The following is a 21,615-nucleotide window of genomic DNA, read 5'->3' as shown; positions in this document are numbered from 1 at the left end:
CAGGGATCCCTGCCAGTTCTTCTCCCCCCCCCCCCCAACTCACCTGCTACCATGTATGGACTATTCTTCATCTGAGGACTGGAAGGGGCTTTCTTCTGAGTCATCAGTACTGTTCCTCAAATTAGCTGGCGTATTTTGGTGTAGAAAAATGCTAGTCTCATAAACGCACACCGGGTAAAGCGCGGAAAGGACTGATGCCATCATTCTTCTAGCCTGGAGCAGGGATCAGAATCTGGCCTCAACTGTGAAACAGGTATTGGTTTGTCCCTGTGCCAGCCAATTAATACATTTTTTTAACTTGGTGTTTTATGGACAGTCTTCTATTGCACAGGAACCTGTGTGTCACTTTTGGTAATAAGGACACATCTTTAAAATCCTTTGCCTCTTGAAAGACTGCAAAATCTTTCAACTCACCTGGCAAGTTTTAATAAGTGCACAAAGTGCAAATAAGTTCTCTCACTTGTACAGAGTAACAGTTGCCCAACAAAAACAGGGAGGACAATGCTCAGTCCTGCTCAGGGCAAGCTGAACTTTCCATCTCTTCTCATTTTTAAAACTTTTGGGTGTGTTTTTGTTAATGTTCTTACCTTTATATTTTTGTGCTGTGTACAAACATCTTAAGATTGTGTTCACCCTTTTTGTCCATATTGCTGAATATTTTTTCCAGACTATGTGAAAATAAAGCAGAGAAGGCATCTGGGAGAATAGCGGAAGGAATACTTGTAATGAGGTAGTTGGATTGTATGAAGTTAGCATGACAATTGGGAGAGCAAAGACATGATATTCCTTTCAATCCTGTATTTCCTCTTCACTGACTTCCTATGTTGTGGCAAACCTCTTTCTATTAAGGATGGATAGACCAGGCTCTCTTTTGGAGTCAGTAAATAATGTTCCTTAATTGACCGAGGGTGGCTTGCTGTTTAGATAATAGAAGGCTCAGTTGTGAACATCCTAAAATTTGATATTTGTCGTGTTGTTTTTGGTTAAAAAAGATCCGGAGTGTCTCATATTAGTGCAGTACGCAGCCCAAGCCCAACAAAGACCCTTTTAGATATGAGACAAGAATGGAAAGAAGTTGTTGAAACACTCTGGCAGTGCATAGCACTCCTGTTTACTGTTGTCCATGAATACATGATTCCCATTACCAGTAATCTTATGTTTTATACTCTTTTAATAAAAAGGAAGAAAAACTTCTGGCACTTTTTTTTAACAGAGCTTATGAGGATAACTTGCAGTTAACTGTGGGTCCCTGAAGAATTGATTTTTAAAAACAAAACAAAAAGACCTCCAGAGGTTTGAACCAGCCAAATTCAATCCTATAAATATCTCCACCCACAGACAGTCCCGCCCTCCCTTGGAATTTGAAAAAGAGAGAGAAGACTTTTTGCCCAGCATAAATATGGGGCTGGACAGTTGCCATTCATTGTCTTTTATTTTAAGTATCGTATTCAATCAAGGTATTGTCAAGGACTGACTGCCAGTTAAATTAAATTATGACATTGTCTGTGAGCACAACAGTTGAAAGAAATGGTAGAAAGCTGTCAGCTAAGGTAAATCTGTTCTTAGGCTGTTTTTCGTTGTAGTGTTACAGTAATATCTAGTGAGTTGAAAGGTGGTTTCTATCCTAAACTCAATTTTCAGTCAGTAATAACTTCAGCTAAAATATTCCTTTCGTGCTGAAAACTCCATGCTAGGTCTCAGTTTATGGACTAATTATGTGAGTCATAATGACTTGAGAGACCAGGTGCTGGAGCAGGTCAAGAATGAGGAACAATTTGTATTACAAGAACATATCTGCCCAATCAGGATCAGGGCCCCCCTGTGCTAGATGCTGTGCACACAGGTAGACTCAGTCCTTCCCTCAAAGAGCTTGCAATCTAATTAGTATCTCCCTTACTGGCTAAAGCTTGAGGGCCTGATCCCCACTTCCATCAGTGGGGTTATGTTTTTGTCCCTCCCCACCCCCTTCAGTGAGTATTGGACTGGGCCTTGAAAGAGAGTGTCATGGTGTAAATAAGTGGCCTCCTATCAGGCATGCCCTCAGGGCAGCCTTGCAAGTGGCCCTTCACCTCAGTTGCCCTCTTGGGTAACCCAAAGGACTCCGCTTCAGGCTCTTAATTAAACTGGCCCCCAGGAGAGGCATTGTTTGTTTATTATGAAAGCCTTGTGCAAATAGTTTGTAACAAAAATCCCTAAATGTAGTCCATATCTATCACCTCAGTACATACAGTTCTTGTTCTCACCATACCTCATTGTTTGTGTGTCAGGCTCCTTATCTGTCTTCCTCCATCCCTCTTCCAGGACAGTCATCCCAGCCCTTCCTTCTTGGGTTGCCACTCTGCTCTTCCTAGAGGGAACTCCCATAACCTCTCTGCTGGGAGCATCCTTGCCAGAGGAGCATACTCATTCCTACAGTCCTCTCACTGTTCCTCAGCAGCCAGCTCTCCAGCAAAGAGACATCATCTGGTAAGCTCCTCCGCTACTCCCCTTTCCTTCAACTCTCTCTTGCGCTTGACTCTGACTTAGAGCCAGCAGGCATCTCCCTCTGCTAATTCTCCAGCCCTGGATCGCTGGCTTGGAGATGCCAGCCAGCAAACCTCTTTCTGCTCTCCTGCCTTCAGCTTTCTCCTAGGAACCACCTTCTGTCTCCAGCAGCTCTCCTCTCCTGCCCTTCTCCTGACTGAACACTTATAGCCTCCCAGGTAGTGCCCTGCCCTCTTAATTGGCCCACTGGGAGCACCTGGACTGGAACAGGCACTCTGAGTGCAGTTTCATTTAATGGGCCAGCTACCCTGTTTGTTATACATGGCTAGAACTGACAGGTAATGAAGAATCTCTGTAAGCTTAATAGTTACCACTAAATTCCAAGGTTCAAACAATTCTTCTTCCACCCAATATAGGGCAGTAGTTAATGACATAAGTATCCCTTTCAACTGTAATGAACTGGCTACTATGGGATATCATCAGTCTGCAATCTTGCATATCTTCTCTTGACGTGTTTGTTTTCTTAAATTAAAAAATAAAATTGCTGTTCCTAGAAGTGCTGGAGTCCTATGCCGTTTCAGATCTCTATCTTTTAAAAGAAGATCCTCTATACATGCATTCCGTTCAACACCTGAGTACTGGGTCAGTTGTCCTATTTTTACGTTTTATTTTCCCTTACACTGAAGATTTTTTCATTGTTACTATGTGACCCATTTCTGCATTGATTTTTGAGGAGGAGAATCTACTGCATGACTTACTACTTTCTTCCACAGTGCCAACTGGACAGCAATTTAGTCACTAGTTTATGGTATCCCATCTTAACAGAGAAAATATATTCCATATAGCTAAAATATCTCAGTCCTTATCTAATAGAGCCTTAAAAATCAGAACTTTTCAAGTCACTGCTTGAAAGAGTAATTACTTTATGTATAGGAGCAGAGATTAAAATACTATTCCCCCCAGCCTATCTTTCTGTCCCCTCACAGTTCTGTCCATTGTGTTGGTTCTGTTTCAGATTAAATAATCTGCAGCAGCAGAGGAGTCCTTTGTAGAATATTGGTGACTGGAAGGCTGAATTTGTTGTGCCATGATAGTGACAGCAGATCAGTTGTGATGCTCAACTATGACTTTGGAGAAGCCAGCAGCTTGTGTCAGGCTGCTAATTTAAATCTGTATAAATGGTGTGCTTGTAGCTCTGCTTTTGATGGTAAAAGTGAAATAGTGTGAATTGTTGTGGAAAAATCTTGCTTCTGTTGAAATTTAAAACACGGGAGAGCTTAGCAACGTGGTATAAAAGAAAAGACTGAATTAAAATCAGTATGTGTATCAGGAAATGAAAGAATAATTTCTTCAACCATATTCCTGAATTTATAAAATCTTTAAATTTAATTTTTAGTACAACTCGCTTCAGTCACTGCACACCACAGCAAAATAAATTAATCACAAAGAATGGTTACAGAGTTTAGGTTTTGATTTCATTCATCCCCATCTCTGTACTCTGAAAACTTTCACACACGGGAAGATGTCCATAGCAGTGGAACAGGCTAAAGCATGCTCAGTTAATAGGGTTCTAATAATCGCTTGTTTCAGCTGTGACAAAAAATAAGGTCATGGTGCAATTTTATTACCAGACAAGTTTCCATTGGGTCAATGTAGAAAATATTTGAAAGCCTTTGAGTATCTGATCTGTAAAGAACATTTGTCATGCCTCTAAACGTGGTCAGAATTTTAAATGTTACTGGAAATGCTGGAAACAGTGTTCATCTAAATGTACTTCTGTTCCCACTGTATTAAATATATATTCTGTTGCCACTGATATTTTTCCCCTCTACTACACTGCCTCTTCCCCCCCAGTTTTTAATAGGTAGCTCTACAGAAAAGATAAGGCTTTAGTTTCTCATCAAACACTTTTGATTACACTTTTTCCAGCTGCTGCTGCAGTATACATGAGTGTGCTTCTCTAAGTTTGCTTTTTAAAGAAAAAACATTGACAAGAATGTCTTGCCAGATTTGTTGGTGTAGACCAAAGAGCATCACTGTTGCACTGTACTGGCAATGAGTAGAAAATTCTGAGATAAAACCTTGGTCTTCCCTGCTTTGGCAGGAAAGTTAGTGCTCTAGGTACTGCTCCTAGAATATATCAGTATTCTCCTGTCACTTGTTTCTTTGCCAAAGTTCTGAATTGAATTCCTATTTAAGTAACACTTGAAGTGACAATAGTGAGGAATTTTGCAGACAAACCATCCATTAAGACAAACATGCCATTGAAATCCTGTTGATTTCAATATGCAATGCTCTTAATGATAACTGCAGGAACTTTAAACTCCAAATGGATGTAAGCTTATGCTTCTGTAAATTGCAATGTAATTTCCTTATTGCATTTATTTTGTTAACAGGTTGTTGCAGTATGACCTTCCACTAACCCTTTCAGAAGAAGCAAGACTTCACCAGCTGTTACCCATGTGCATACTTTTCTTCAAGTTTGATCCTCGTCCAGTTTCAAAAAATGCATACAGGTAATCATAATTGTGGTTAAAGCAAAAATGCTTTTCTTTACAACCTTAGTTTGATACTTCTACTTTAACCCTGGGCAATAGTGCCTAGTCTCAAATCAGAGTCAAGTGCTTCAAATTGTGCTGGTATAATGCCAACACTCCATGATGTTGTTTACATCTCTCAAGTGGAAAAAGTCAGTCTGCTCTGAGCTGCGTTCAGCGCAGTTTCCATAGCCAATAATATGCAAGAGAGTGATGTAGCTATGCCACATTTGACTCCCCTAACCCAGTGGATCCAGGTACCCATTTGCAGCTGGATGATGAAGCAAGGAGGTGATGAAGCAAGACTCCAACAACTTCTTGGGTTGCTTCTGAGCACCTGAACCACTCTGCCACCATGCCTACTAGCATTGTATTATTATTATTTTATTTATTCGTAATGTATTGGTTCCACTTGACACTAACTGTTGCATATAGTTCCTAGAAGCACAAGAACTTATATGGATCTGTTTACTGTATGTAGAGTCAAATATTGGACAAATAATTTGACTTGTATGTCTCTGCGTATCTTATGTTGAAGAAAAAAAATGACTATAGCTCTGTTGGTACAAGGGAATTGAGAACTAAAAACGTAATTATCCATCCAGTGCTCTGTCTGCATCTTGCATACATCTGAATTTTCAAAAGTAAAAAGGATTGTCAGGAATTCCAGGACTTGTATTGAATTAATATGTCCAATCCATTTAGGCTGTTTTCTCTATCCATGTTGATAGCAAAAGGCAGATGTGTCAATTTGATGATGCCTCCAGGGCATTCCCCCAGGCCTCTGTTGTAATCATTCTTATTCAGAATGTTATATGATAAGCAAACTTTATGCCACAATCTATATTTAAAGTAATATTTCTTATTTGCTTGCTATGAAAGAGTTACACCAAGTTTGGAACTATTGATTGCTGGCAGGAAAATTACTGGCTTTCAGTGTCAAAATAGGAAAGAACTTTTGATCCATTATGGCCCAAATTCTGCTGAGTTATCTAATGTTACTGAAATCTTTTTCTCTTGGATTGCTCAAACCTTGGACTAAACTGCCACAGATCATCCCTCCATTTCAGTGACATCAGTCAGCTGGAGTACTCAGTATAATGTAGGGATTTCCAATATATTTAATTTTTATATAAATGTGCAGTAAATAATTTTAGGCTCAAAATATACAAGACTTTGTGATGCTACACCTCACATTCTTCACAGAAATATTGTTGTGAATATGGCATAACTAAGACCTTACATGACCCATCTTGCATAAAATATATAATTGGAAAGGTTATGATTTGCTGAATGTGATTATCCAATTTGTATACATGCATAATTTCTGTATCTGAAGTTAGGAATATTGACTATGTAACAATTACAACTGTGTGAGTACTTGGGGGAACGCCCACCAGAAAGTAGGCAGTCAGCCTGGATGAGCCATTTAAGAAGGACAATAGAACTTTGAAGATACTAATCTCCCATCTTCTTGAGCAGCTTCCTGGGATGTTGCTTTTGACACTGCAGGGTCATCTGATGATGTCACCAAAGTACCACCTTGGATACTGCTGATATTTTTCCACTGGAAAAAAGGATTCTTGCCTTATGTAAATCCTATTTAAGGCTGGGAAGTGAGTCAATCAGGGCTCTTCTCCACTGCTTCCCAGCCCAAGGAGGAAGACTGCTGAAAGCACCTGAAGAGACAAAGGGACTAAGCTGGGGAAAGGTAAGGGCTGAGTCCAGGCTGAGACACGGGTCTAGTCTGTAAAGAGAAAGAACTGGCACTCTAAGCTGCAGAAACTCTGTTACCTGCCAAAAACAACGTTTAGGATAAGAAATTACGTTTTGTACCTGTTTCTTTCGTGAATTAATCTTAAATTGTGTGTATTTTTATTTGCTCAGTAATCTGCTTTGTTCTGTTTGCTATCCCTTATAGTCACTTAAAATTTACCTTTTGTAGTTAATAAACTTTTCTTGTTTATACGAAAATCCAGTTTGTGCAATTCGTATCTTGGGGTGCGGGGGAAGCTGTGCATATCTCCCTTCACATATCTCCCTCCACATTGAAGGAGGGGGCAATTTTTATGAGCTTACGCTGTACCGATCTCTCTGTACAGAACAAGACTGTATAATTTTGGGTTTACACCCCAAAGGAGGTTTGCATGTGAGTGCTGGGTAAAGTCCTGAGCTGACTCCTCCCACACAGAGCTGATTGTAGTCTGTCTGCAGCTGGGTGTGGCCTTACCTGTATTTGTGCTAGAGAAGGCTTGAGGGCCTGGCATAGCAAGGACAGGGTGAGGAAGGCCAGGCTGGTGGAACGACGGGCTCAGTGGAACCCCAGCACATCAGGTGGTATCCTGGACAGAGGGTCCAACCCGTCACACTTGGCTCAGTCTTTTTTTTTTTTATTATTATTTTTTTTACACAAAATGTACTTTTAATCCATTTAATTTTGTTCAGTGAGAAAAGGATGGAAGAGAGACTTTTTTTGTCACCAATCTTTAATGTTCTTTGGCACCTTTAAATAAAAACTCTATGCAAAATTTTGGTTTTAAATATGATGAACAATAATACTCAGCTCTTATGGTATTTTTTTATCCCTAGATCTCAGTTTTACAAAGAACAGCAAGTGTCATTATCCCCATTTTACAGGGACAAGTCACTTCATCTCATGCCTTGGTTTCCTCTAGGTCATACCCTGTACATGTCAAAACTGGGAATAATAGATCTCCTGATTCTCTGTGCATTGCCCTAGTCGCTAGGCCCAGGTTGCCTCCATAACACCCTTTCTGGAGGGGTCATATGTTTAAATTTCTTATGTTAAAGTGATAGTGTTGGATAAATTAAAATGCTTAACTTGTTTTGCATTCTCCACACTCTAATACTTTTTTAAAAGCTTGATTCAAAATACTCCTTGCCAGTCTTGTTCTCTTGCAAACAAATAATTTCCCTTCTTCCCTGTGTTCTGAATAGAGAGAGAATGCACTTTTCATAATTCCTTTGTCAGTGCCAGAAAACTTTTCTGTGCATTAACATAATTAATAGCAGTAATTGTACAGCCAGAAGGGGAGCACCAAATATTTTTTCTGGTGAAGTGCTAAAATTTCCACTGCATTTTTTTTTTGTCTACAGTCTTTTTATATCCAAGCTACTTTGTTCTTTTAGTGCAACTGTGAAGCACTGTATCATATGCTAGGGAATGGCTACCTGGACTATAATAAAAAGTGGCATGCTGGCATCACATCTTTCCTTACTACACTATGCATGTCTTATGAATAAATATTACAGGTTTCAGGCTTCAAAGCTATAATCACATAATCTTTTTTATTATGGAATTGAATTATATCACAGGAAATTGCTTTAATGGAATGATTTGTCATGTTTTCATCTCCCTGCCGCTACATTAAAATGTTACATAATCTTAACACAGTTGAAATATTTAATTATTTTTAGGATTTATATAATTTATTTGGTCATAAGGGTCATGTAAATTGCTCCTTTTTTGTATGATTACTGTGTTACAGGAGACAAAATGAACATGTTTTAATTTTAGCAGCACTCTGTAGTGTTTGAATTAAACTTTTAGTTTCTATTATATGTATTGATTTATTGGTAAGTCTTAAGAGGTTTAATTTTAAATTGCATTTTAATTCAACAAACAAACCATAGTTTTGTCTTGAATTTTTGAAACTAGCTGGAGCATCAGGAAACCCCTGCTTCCAATTTAGTTTTGAAAGCTAGATATGTTTATTTTTATATAAAATAGTTCATTTACATCTAAGCAAAATGACAGAAATTCTCTTCTGGATATTTCTACTCTAGAATCCTAGCTTAGAAGAAACTGTGCAACACTAAAGTCAAAGAAGTATCATGGCAATTAAGTGGCATTCAAAGAGGAAAATACATATACTTCGCTCTTTTCATCTGGGATTTCTAAGCTCTCTGTAAATAATTAAGTGTCGTGCTCTGATTAAGGACATCACTGTAGCATTAACTTACAATTTCTCTGCACGTCCTAGCTTGTCTCCATTTTAATCTTTCCATGTAGTATTTTAACACAGAAATTGACTAGCAACTCATGTTCGGGATTTAAACTGTTATGAGGTCCAGAAACTTGTTACAGATAATGTCAGTAAATTTTTACACAGAACAAACAAGTGAGATCTTATTGAGGTTTATTTTGAAACCAGTTCTGTTTCGTATATTGTGAAGTGACTTTGAAAATGGAACTAGATGCATAGGGTCAAATTCATTTTACACTAGTGAACTAGGCCTCCAGTGTACAAAATGTATTGACCCAAAGCTAGTAGTAAGGTGACTGTAAAGAAGATATTTAAATAGGAATATTTGAAAAGACTAAGGAAATCTACATTTACCAAGAAGCTAGCATTTCATTTTTCATGAAATGTCAAGTGAAACCGTGGGAAAGAATGGGGCAAGTACAGTCTATACCAATTTTTTTTTTAAGAAAAAAACAAAAAACAGGCAAAATGGCTGATGGTGAGCAATAGTAGGAAGATGCTATGTGTTGGGTCACAGTCCACAGCTGCAGCATGGAAAGTCAGCAGTGCTAATGTATGTGTATGTATAAAGGGAACAAGTTTTGTGTGGGGAGGAGAATTCCAAAACGTTATACAGAACTTTAGGAATGGTTTCAGACACTTAACTTAAAAGGTATTCAGGTGAAGCAGTGTGATATAGTGAGGGGTAACTAGATTAATTCATGATGAGTTTATACATAAATCTCTTATACTTGGTTGTTGAGGTTGCAGAAGAGAAACTGTTACAGATAGGGATGTGATCTGGAGTGAGAGAATATAGTGCAAGGTCATTAAATGAACCAGGGAAAATTATTAATGGTGGTTCTAGACTGTGCCACATTCCAATAATTGTCATCCATTTGATATAGAGGTAGATAACTATTTTAAAGCAAAGGTCAGTATGTAAAAATATATATGCGCAATTGCCTAAGAGCGTTGTATCTGATGTAAAGGAAGGGATGGACTACGTGGGCCACTAACTTTCTCTATATAGAGAGATCTGACTTTATATAAACTTTTACAAACAAAAATGGGCTCCATTCTTTTAAATATGCAAATACATTTACTGTTTATGAAAGTGAAGCACCAATAAATAGCCCTACAGATACAGAATCAGTAGATTTATTGTAAACTCCCCTTCTCCACTAGCAAAAGTGCAAGGGCCATCCACCTGTACGAGGCATGCAAGAATCAGTAATTCAAGATTTAATGCAAAGATTGTGTGTAGGTCAGAGTACTCTTGGGCATTCCATGTAAGACACTTTCACTTTTGCTGGAATGGGCTATACTGGGGGTAGGTAAACTTTTTGGCCCAAGGGCCACATCTGGGTATGGAAATTGTATGGCAGGCCATGAATGCTCACAAAAGTGGGGTGCGGGAGAGGGTGTGGGCTCTGGCTGGGGTTGCGGGCTCTGTGGTGGGGCTGGGGATGAGGGTTTGGGATGCAGGCGGGTGCTCCGGGCTGTGACCAAGGGGTTCGGAGGGCAGGAGGGGGATCAGGGCTGTGAGAGAGGGTCAGGGGTGCAGGCTCTAGGCGGTGCTTACCTCAAGCAGCTCCCAGAAGCAGCAGCACGTCCTCTTCTGGCTTCTATGTGGAGGTGCAGCCAGGTAGCTCTGCACGCTGCCCTGTCCTCAGGCGCCACCCCGTGCAGCTCCCACTGGCCGTGGTTCCCAGCCAATGGGAGCTGGAGGGATGGCACTTGGGGTGGAGTCAGCGTGCAGAGCCCCTTGGTTGCCCCTATGTGTAGGAGCTGGAGGGGGGACATGCTGCTGCTGCTTCCAGGAGCCGTGGTACGCACAGAGTGGGGCAAACCCCTGACCCCCACTCCCCGACTGGAGCGCCGGATCGGGGCAAGTCCCAGACCCTATTCCCTGGCAGGAGCTTGAGGGCCAGTTTAAAATGTCTGAAGGGCTGGATGCGGCCCCTGGGCCGTAGTTTGCCCACCTTTGGGCTATACTCTTCTCACCAAAGGCTTGAATTTTCAGCAGAATATGTTGTTAGTACCACCACAGTGGGAGCCTTACGTGACTAACAACTCATAATTCCATCTTCCCTATAATGCCATTTACTTAGAATTACAGGTTGCTAATTGCACACATCTTCTACTTGTAAGGTGTTTCTGAATCTGTTCTAGATTTTCAGGATTAAAAGGTTCTTTTCAGAATGCTACTTTTTGGTAGTGCAAGTGCTCAATACATTTTAAAACTAAAATGAAATTTTAAATTGCCCATTGACCTTTTTTTTTTAATGAAGGGAAACCAAGATGGTAACTGCAGAATGTGTGCTCTTATCTCTCTTCCTCTGTGTGACCATTTCAAGATACCACAGATTCATACAGGTCTGCTTATGGGACCAACACACTGCTAAAATAAGTGCAGAAAATAAGCTTTTGAACCAAAAGCAAATACACTGAACCTACACAGTACCAATAAGCTGCCAAGAGAATATTTATTTTGATGGGTGAGGGAGAACCATGAATAATTTTGATTTTTCGATGTCTGACAGAAATTAGCTAATGTTGTTGGCAAACCAAATGGTAATTGATATTAAAGCTACAACACTGATCATAAAACTGGCTTATATAAATGGTTTACAAACATCAGTAGTCATTGTACCTATATTCCAGTGAATTAATTGCTTTCAGACTAGAGGACTCTTGTGGGTCACTGAAATTACTTTAGAACAAACAAATATTTTTAAACCAATTATTTTTAATGTAACTTGTCTCTGAGATCACCTTTAAACTACCTAAGAATTTGCTGCTTCTCGACTAACTTTTCACACTAAACTTATTGGAGCTTTGTTTCCCCCCATTCTTTGCTTTGGCATGAAGAAGGCAGTTATTTGTGGTCATTTAGTGTTGTAAGCTTGTGGGGGCTTTTTTGGTAGGTGGGTAAACACATTATGAAGTTATGCTTAAACAGTTACTATTTTAGTAAGCAGTGACACTTTATTTTTAAGAATCTCCTATCCCACATTATGTATGTACATGGGAAGTCTTTTAGATATTGATTTTTTCTGCTTAACAAAACCAGTTCTACTGTCAAGATGATACTTTATTTTATCTGTAGCAGGAAAAAAATCATATTGGATAGGTAGGTTCCTACCAAATTCAGTCTATTTTGGTCAATTTCATGGTCAGATGATTTAAAAAATAGTAAATTTTATTGTTTCGGCTGTTTGAATTTGAAATTTCATGGTCTTTGTAATTGTAGGGATACTGACCCAAAAACGTTTCGGGTGGCGTGTTTGCAAGGTTATTGTAGGGGGCAGTCACAGTACTACTACCCTTACTTCTGCACAGCTGCTGGTGGCAGCGCTGCTTTCAGAGCTGGGCTCCTGTAGGAAGTTTGGATAATCTTAATAGCCTGATTCTCAATGTAGACATGTAGTAACTATTGCCAACTCCAGTTTTTTATTCTTGAGGCTCGTTAGTTTGTGTATTTGTTAGTTTGTGTAGTTGTTGCATTAAGACAATAGGCTGAGCTTCCAACGCTGACTGCCAAAGATTTGTAGCAATAGCAAATGTTGTTGGCTTTTTGTAGAAAAGATGTTGATGCACAGACACAGAAGCCCAAACTTTCATTTTGTTTCCAGAGCTTCACCGTTAGCACGGGGATGAAATGGCAGTATGGGATGATCCAGTGGGTATTGGAATGCACTGTACATGAGCGTATTGGTTTAATAATTGTGTTGAGAGAAGTCATGTTTTAAAGGTTAAAAAAGCCAGAGTACTTGTTCTGGATTCCTCTGAGGCAATCTAACCATATTGACTTTTCATATCCTACCTGCTTTGTGTTCACACTCTGCCTGACATGAAATTATGTAGTCTCTTAATTCGGCTGGTTTGTGTTCCCACAAAGCCTAAAACATTTTTTTTTTTAAATGCCCTTGATGCATATGTTTCTTGCATATCCAGCCGTATTTTAAATGTATGTGAGCTTGCCTGTTAAGTCTCCGAGCACCTATTATAACTACATAAATCCTAAAACAGAAGACAGTGCATATAGCTAGAAAAAAATTCTTATCTTTATCTTCACTAAGCCCTAGTAAAATCCAGTATGGTTTAATGAAATATTTGTTTGACTTGCTAAACTTGTATAACTTAGATTTAGATGATATGTGAAGAGCTACAGCACAGCAGTCTGAGAGCTTGCAGAGTGAGAAACGCTTATTACCAAATATAAACAGAGAATTTCATCTGACAATGTTTTTCAATTACATATTGTATTTCTTAACCTTCTACTAGCCTTTGATTATGGAGCCTTCATAGGCCTCCTGCATTTTGTTTGCTGCAGTGGCCAAATCTCAGTAAGGATTAAAATGTTTCTCTATACTGTTCCTAGGAAGCTCAAACTCTGCCCTCTTGTAACATTTCCTGGCTGGCATGAAATAAGGCTTCACTCTTCCGTTTCACTTCCCCTTATCTATGAAAGATTAGCACATACCAGTAAAGTAAGACTCAGACAAATGATCTTGATGCTCAGTTTTCACTTTGGGGATGGGTCTAAGACAGAATGACCGTCCCATCTATGCCTTGGATATTTAAAGGTGAATGGAAGACAAAGAGGCTATTTTCTTCCTTCCTTCATTCTATATTTAAATAAATTTTATATGCAATAATATATTACAAACTACATTATAAGGACATGATTAAGGTTTCTAAGTCAAGCTCTCTGAAGTTAAGAAATGCCAGAATTAAGGTTGCCTGTGTAACCTTAATTTGACCTGTGCATTATGTACAGTCTTTAGTTACATGACCATAAACTATTTTTTGGTCCACAGGACACCTGCCTTATTCAGTGCACTGGGTGGACTTGCTCTGGGGATGAATCAGAGTTGCGCCATAACTGAGGCATTGTCTGTAAGATCTCTACCTCATTTATTGCAGAAGTTGGAAGGTGTATAGTTAATGAGGCAGGGGACTTCAGGCAAAGAAAGGATAGTCTGTTGGTTATACAGTTGAATGCTGCCTGGAGAACTGGATTTTTATCCCTGATTCTGCAAAAGTTTTCTTATATGATGCTAGGCAAGTCTCTTTAAACAGACTTTTCTCAGGTGATCACTAATTGTGTGTGCCTCATTTTTTGGGTGTCCAGCTAGATTCCTTGGGGTATGATTTGCAGAAATGCTGAGCACTCACAATGGTGGCTGAAGTCACTGGGGTCTGTTCTTGAATACATAAAGTGCAATATAATGTTAAGTACTCTGAAAAATCAGGTCCTGGTTATCTCAAATTTGGCATCCAAAGTTAGTTGAAACTTTTGACATTAATCTTCAACTACCAATCTGTAAAATGGGGATAATACCACTCCTTAATCTCAGACGAGTGCTGTGAAGATTAGTTAATTAATCTTTATGATTAGTGCTGTAAAATAGTAAATTAATAATTCTGTCTTCAGAGCAGGGTTTGAATAGTGTGCAGTAAATAGGGAATGGGGCAGCACTTTGAACAATGAGGGTATAATAGCTACTCTGAGTGAGCAGCATCTATCGTGAGTACTGAATGAGGGAGTGGTACTGTGGGGGGAAAAATAGTACGTGTCTGATAATACATGTGCACATATCCAGCCTCCAGCATTAATGTGTTTTAATTTCTCTGTTCCAGAGCTTGCTTCCAATGAGAACGAAGGCTAAACTTTCCTACTCCAAAAGAGAAATGGGTTTTATTTTGCCTTATTTTTAGTTGACTCTCTGTGACTGTTTTTCTGGAAGACTTACCTCCTGCTCAATGGCAGGAACTCTTGGGTTGCAAGTTTACTTCGTATGGTAGCATACAGTGGCCCATAGGAGCCTTGGCTTACACTGTATCCTCCATTATCACTGTCTTTAAGGGTCCAAAAAACAAACAAACCACTAGAGTGTTTTGCCAGTCTCAGGCTAAACAACTGAGTGAGGAGTGAAAGGCCTGTAACATATCTTCATAGAAGCAAACTTTCTCCCTTTTTCTTTAATCTTTCAATAATACAAGAAGCTATTTGTAACTAAGTACAAAATCTTTAAATGGAAATGTGATTTCCCTCAAGTTCAGCAATTTTGGTTCTGTTTTTGGTGATCACACTAATTACTTAAATTTTATCTGAGAAATTCTGTGTAGCGTGTTAAATTCATTATTGGAGAATCTGTATTTCCCGCCTTCTTTGAAGAAAGATGCCTTCATGATCAGTTCCTCTAGCTGCAAAAATGTACTGTTTTGTTTTGTTTTGGGCGGGGGGGGGGGGAGGCAGACAAAAAATTACAAGTAGTCTTCCTCTTGTCCTACAGACTTATCCTAGCAGCTAATAGAGATGAATTTTACAACAGACCATCAAAATCAGCAGACTTTTGGGACAGCAGCAATGAGATCCTTAGTGGTATGTAACTTTTTTTAATGGAATTTTGTCTTGAATCTCTCTTCCCATGTACTTTTGTTTGCAAATCTACAAAAACGTTGTTAGAAATAAAAGAACATTTAAAGGTTATGAGAACTTGTCCACTGTTGAAAACCAGTTTATGGGCTTGAAAGAGGCATAGGCCTTAGTTGTATTGCTATCTTGTATGTTTTCTTTAATCTGTACTGTAACTTCTTAAAAACGTTTAATGTATGGTTTGTAAACCTTAACTCTGGAATGAAGTGATTCAGAGCCAAAGTAAACCCATGCAATGGATACTTTGACAACAATTTGTAAATCAGCTGTCCCAACTCATGGTCACATTTTATATAAAGTCCACTGAGTTTTGTTGCATTTAGTTGACTACAAAAAAACTTTATTGAATGTTCTTCACTCTTCTTCATCATATGTTCTCCAAAAGCCACAGTTCAAGCAGTGTAGTGAAAATGCATTATATCTAACATAACTAGTTATTTAGTATCCTGAATAACTCTCTGGAAAATGGAATTGCTGAATAGTAGTCAGTGACTTAAAAAATCATTGAACGGAATAAGGCTCAAGGAAATGAAATATTAAAAATGTATGTCTCATTTCTAATCAGTTTGAAATGTTTTGACTAATGACCAAAGTTGTTTTGGTTTATTAGCTTTCTGCCTGGCTGTTGTTAGGTCAGGGGTGGGCAAACTATGGTACGCCGGCTGGATCCAGCCTCTCAGGGCTTTGATCCAGCCCGCGGGATTGCCCTGCCGTGGGCCCCACGCCACTCTTAGAAGTGGCTGGCCCCACTTCTCTGCGGCCCCCAGGCGGGGGGGCAGAGGGCTCCATGCGTTGCCCTTGTCTCTGGCACTGGCCCCCGCAGCTCCCACTGGCCAGGAACAGGGAACCACAGCCAATGGGAGCTTCGGGGGAGGTACTTGGAGATGTCGCAAGGGCAGAGCACGCAGAGCCCTCCGCCCACTCCTCCCGCAAGGGCCTCAGTGCTTCCTGGAGTGGCGCGGCGTGGGGCCAGGGCAGGCATGCAGGGAGCCTGCCTTGGCCCCGGTGCATGCTGCTGCCACCCCAGAGCCACTTTAGGTAAGTGGCACCAGGCCGGAGCCCGAACCCCGCCTGCACCCCACCCCCCAACTCCCTGCCCTAAGCTCCCTGCCTGCACCTTGCACCCCAACTCCCTGCCCTGAGCCGCTTGCCACACTCCGCACCCCAGTCCCTTTCTGCACACCGCACCCCCTCCCACACCCCAACCCCCTACCATACTCTCTGAAATAAAAATGTGAGGCTCAAGTAGACAGAGCCTTGTTTAAATAGAACATTCTGACTCTGCAAAGAATTTTCATTGATGCTATGTGGTGGTGTAGGCATTGGCAGAGAGGTCTGTGAGGATAAATTACTCCCACTGCACTGCAGCTTCCTCACTTTCTGAAATTCTGGCTGACATTTTAAAATACCTGCCAGACACTCTGGATGCTGCCTTCCTTGTTACACGGTGGCCAGGGGGGAGGAACAAAATACTTAGATGTTGAAATCATAACATTAGCTGAATACTAGCCTGTAGCAAAGTGGACTAGATAACAATCCATTTTTGATGTTTTACTCTTTTCCTCCACCCCACCCCACCCTGGGTTTTATTTGCGGCAATTCAGTGCAAGGGGCTTATCTGTGCAGATCTGATTAGTACGCTGTTTGAATTAATAATGCACTTTTTTCAAGTGAAAGTAGCGAGGCAAAAAAGTAAATATATCCAATTCATTCTTGCCTGTTGTCACTTAATATTGATTATCATTCCTGACACTTAAAACATTGCTGCTTGTTCTGTACTACCGTACTGTAACTTACAGGCATTGTCCATCATAGCTACAATAGCTGATATTCATTCTTTATTCTTATGATTTGAGTGGAATGGAGTGTAGGGTTGCCAACTTTCTAATCACACAAAACCAAACACCACTGCCCCACCCCTTCTCCAAGGCCCCGCCCCCCACTCTCTCCATCTCCCCCTCTCCCCACTCTTCTCCACCCTCACTCACTTTCACTGGGCTGGGACAGGAGGTTGGGATGGGGGAGGAGGTGTGGACTCTGGGTTGGGGGTGCAGGCTCTGGGGTGGGGCTGGGGATGAGGGGTTTGGGGTACAGGAGGGGGCTCGGGGTTGGGCCCGGAGGTTAGGGTGCGGGGGAGGAGGTGCGGGGTCTCACTGGCATTTACCGCCGCTCTGAGGAAGTGGCTGCCAGGTACCTGCGCCCTCTAGGCACATGGGCGGCCAGGTACCTTTTTGCCAGCAGACACCGCCCCCAACAGCTCCCATTGGTCGCGGTTCCCAGCCAATGGGAGCTGTGGAGCCGGTACTCAGGCTGTCCCCAGCCTATGGAGTCTCCCAGTCCCTGGCTGCCCTAGGGCTGTGGGACCTGGTGGCCACTTCTGGGAGCAGCGCAGAGCCAGGGCAGGTAGAGGGCCTGCCTTAGTCCCGGGCCCCTGCTGTGCCACCGACCAGACATTAACGGTCGAAAACCGATGCCTGGCAACCCTAGTGGAGAGTGGCAGTAATGCCTTGTATGCAGATCCTACATCAAGAAAACTAGTACATGCCAAGGGCATAGCTACAGGTGGGCCACGTTAGCACCCAGGCCCACACAAATCTGAGCAGGGGTGTAGCAGTCCAGTGTGTCACTCTAGCACCTGAAATTTAGGGCAGAGCTTTGCTGCAATGCTTCAGAAAGCTATGCTCTAGCGGCTCTGCCTTGTCATTTTCTGAGTTGCCCCATGTGCATGCCGATCTGGGTAGAAAAATTACTTTCTGATGGGGAAGCAAAGGGAAGCCACAAGAATGGTCTTGTGACCCTCCCCAGCAGTATGTTTCTGGTGCCCAGGGCAGCCGACAGAGAGGTCAATCACTGTGGGGTAGGAGGTAGGCCTGGGGAAGACCCGGCTGGTGGCTCCTACCCTGCACCGGGCTCTGGCTGGGCTGGGGAGGACAGGCCTTCTCTTCCCCTGCATGGCATCCGGGGCCAGGTCAGACCCACCCCCAGATTTCTCCCCCAGCTGCAGGAAGCCCTGCAAACTCCATCCCCCTCCTCCCCAGCTTCCTGCACCCATCATTCCTCAGCTGCAGGGGGAGGGATACCTGTAAAGGGAGCTGCTCCCTCATCCCCCGAGCATCCAGACCCCCCTCATACCCAGACCCTCCCACCGAGCCTCACCCCTCTGCACTCAGAACCCCCTTCCCCTTACTGAGCCCTATTCTGTGCACCTGGACCACCCCGACGGATCCCCACCTCACCGAGCCCCAACTAGCTGCACCTGGATCCCCACCCCATTGAGCTCCACTCCCCCAGTATCTGGACCTCCCCATTGAGAACCCCCCCACACACACTGAGTCCCAACCACCTTCACCTTGATCCTCCCTGCAGGTATTACCGTTGCACCCAGAACCCTCCAACAAGCCCCTGTGCTTCCAACAGCAGCTAATCCTTCCCTGAGATTTGCATTTGAATTAACAAATATTCTAGCTCTACATAATCCAGTTATATTCCTTTTTAACGCAGTCAAAAAAATTTAAATCTTGGTTTAGGTTAATTTACTGACTTTTTTTTTTCCCTATCATCACTGTGATTTCATTAGATGGCGAATATTGTACAATTGCAAAATACTGATTTAGTTTTAACAAACAAAAAAGCTTGGGACTCTAGGCATCTATCCAGCCCTAGCTAAACTCAATTTTTATTAAGGAACAGTGATTTAGGGCTTTTGAAGTGAGATGAAGCAGCAAAGTAGTGAATCTGGCTTATTTCTGCTTTTGCCACTATTTGCTCTAGGTTTGGATATGGAGGAAGGAAAAGAAGGCGGGACGTGGCTTGGAATCAGTAAGAAAGGCAAGATGGCTGCCTTGACAAACTACTTGCAGCCAAAGATTGATACAAATGCAAAGGGAAGAGGTATGGAGTCACAATGAGGAAATGAAAATGAGTGACTATATAATGGAATGTTTGTTACAACCTTAACTAAGTGCTGTTTTAACCCCCTTTTCTCATCCACTGAAGTGGTAATAATAGCTATTAACAAGGCTTGTAGAAACCTTTTTTATACACCTTGTCCTTCTCCTCTGAAGAGTTTTGAATATGTAATAAGCTCTTACTTGAAACTTCTGTGTTTTAGATTGCTGCGTTCCTAGGACACTTTTGTGAGCAGAACATAATATGAAATGGAAAAATGTGCATTATTCTCTTTTAGGAGACTTTTTCTCATTATATTTTTATAGTTTAAAAAAAAAAAAAAAAGAAAAAAACCAAATAGGTCTGCTTGTAAACTCAGGGTCATGAGGTCCTGCAGTGGAAAAATATGACATTAAATAGATCAAATAAATCAGCCACATTAGTTGTATACCAAGCCAGGGCTACAAGGAACATGTAGGGGAAAGGAAATAAAAGACTGAGGAGAGTGGTAATATGGGAGAACATCTAATTCAGAAGGCTCCGCAAACATAAATCCATTGCATTTGAGCTAAAATTGGGCGTTCTTCCTCAGAGTAAAAATAAGTGTCATAATTGCTATATTGGTTTAATGTGAGCAGTATAGAAAACCCTGATTTCCAAATTTTGCCCGTTCTCAATAACAGGAATCCTAAGCTTTGTGTTTTCTGCTTGTTTGACTGAATTTGCCAGATTAGCTATCCTCACTTTCCATATGCAAGTCATTCTAACTAACTCTAAATCCTTCCTCTTTTTCTTAGGTGCACTTGTAAGAAACTTCTTGACTACGGATCTGGACAGCTTCTCTTACTTGAAGAAAGTTTCATCAGAAGGACACCTTTACAATGGATTTAATTTAATAGCAGCCGACTTGAGGTAAGTCTATAAAACTTTACAGATCAAAAGGTGAAGAGGGAGAAACAAGAAAGCAATGAAGTGCATAGAATTATTAGCACTAAATTATCACAGTATAGTGACTTGTCAAAGGCAAAAGCTATAGCTCTTGTGCTTTAACAGGCATGGGTATTCAAAGTTCTGAATATTACTCTATTTCATATACTTTCTACAGTTCTCTTTTTATTTTTGTTTCTTCCAGAAACCAGAGGGCTGTCTTATTATCTAGTAATTTCTTGTAGTGCATCTCTCAGCATCTCTTTCTAGAAGAAAGGAAATCTTTTCATTGAAATATCTCTAGCTCAGTGGTTTGAGCATTGGCCTGCAAAACCCAGGGTTGTGAGTTCAGTCCTTGAGGGGGCCACTTGGTCCTGCTAGTGAAGGCAGGGGGCTAGACCCAATGACCTTTTGAGGTCCCTTCCAGTTCTAGGAGATAGGTATATCTCCAATTATAAAGTTCTTCCACCCTTATTTTGTGATGCATTTTTTGACTGCCAGACTTTTGGACAACTACAAAAATTCTGATTCAGGATTTGATTTGCCAATTCAATGTGAACAAATACTGTCGGTCTCCTGACTTAACAAAGCTAATAAAGACCCACGAATAAAAACCCAGTCAAATACAAAGCATTGTCCTGACAGTACAGACACCATTATTGTAAACAATACACTGACAGCTACCAGAGCGGAACATCAAGATTTGATTAGTGAGCTGCAGTAACTTAGCTGAGAGATCAGGGTTAAGATTTTTAGCACTGAAACCAAATAAGAACCCAGAAGGAAGTCAGTGTGACGGGGCAATGGAATGATGGGGAACAGTGTTCAGAACCTGGAAACTTGATCAATTCCGCAAAATATATTTGATGGAGTCTTGCAGTATCAGTTAAATGAGATGAGAAGTGAAAAACACTAGAAAGCCAATGGTTAGACGCTAAGATCTTGTCTACATTGCCCCGCAGTTCAGACTACGGGGATGTGACTAGCAGTGCGCACCAAAGTGGTGTGCTACAACTCCCCCATGTGGATGCTGCAGGCATGAACTAAAAGATTGCTAATTTACATTAATGTAGTCCTGTTGTTTCACATCTGCAGCATCCACACAGGGGAGTTACAGCACACCATTTTGGTGCACAATGCTAGTCACACCTCTGTAGTCTGAACTGTGGAGCAGTATGCACAAGCCCTGAGTATCTGAAGATGTGACTGATGAAAGGCTGTAGAAACACTAGCCATTGAAAGGAAGTGCTTTTGGGAATTAAGGGCTAGATGATGGGATATAAGATTTTAGAACTGCTGGAGATATTGAATAAAGTTCACGAGCGAGATGAAAGAATGAAGATAA

General features: G+C 41.2%; 1 protein-coding gene across 4 annotated transcripts in view; it reads left to right on the top strand.

Annotated features, from left to right (window-relative positions):
- Positions 1-21,615, top strand: part of TANGO2 (transport and golgi organization 2 homolog) — a 70,381-nt gene that overhangs the window by 15,555 nt on the left and 33,211 nt on the right. For 3 of the 4 annotated variants that reach the window (XM_044989926.1, XM_044989927.1, XM_044989928.1), the window contains exons 2-5: positions 4,881-5,000; positions 15,313-15,401; positions 19,227-19,346; positions 20,141-20,255. In XM_044989926.1, the coding sequence (XP_044845861.1) occupies positions 4,945-5,000; positions 15,313-15,401; positions 19,227-19,346; positions 20,141-20,255 (380 nt within the window). In that variant the 5' untranslated portion in view covers positions 4,881-4,944. Of the gene's footprint in view, positions 1-2,301; positions 2,467-4,880; positions 5,001-15,312; positions 15,402-19,226; positions 19,347-20,140; positions 20,256-21,615 lie in introns of all 4 variants that reach the window. The other variant, XM_044989925.1, reaches the window with a different exon arrangement.

Source organism: Mauremys mutica, chromosome 16 (assembly GCF_020497125.1).
Source record: "Mauremys mutica isolate MM-2020 ecotype Southern chromosome 16, ASM2049712v1, whole genome shotgun sequence".
Taxonomy (NCBI): domain Eukaryota; kingdom Metazoa; phylum Chordata; order Testudines; family Geoemydidae; genus Mauremys; species Mauremys mutica.
This window is presented reverse-complemented; position numbering and strand designations above follow the sequence as displayed.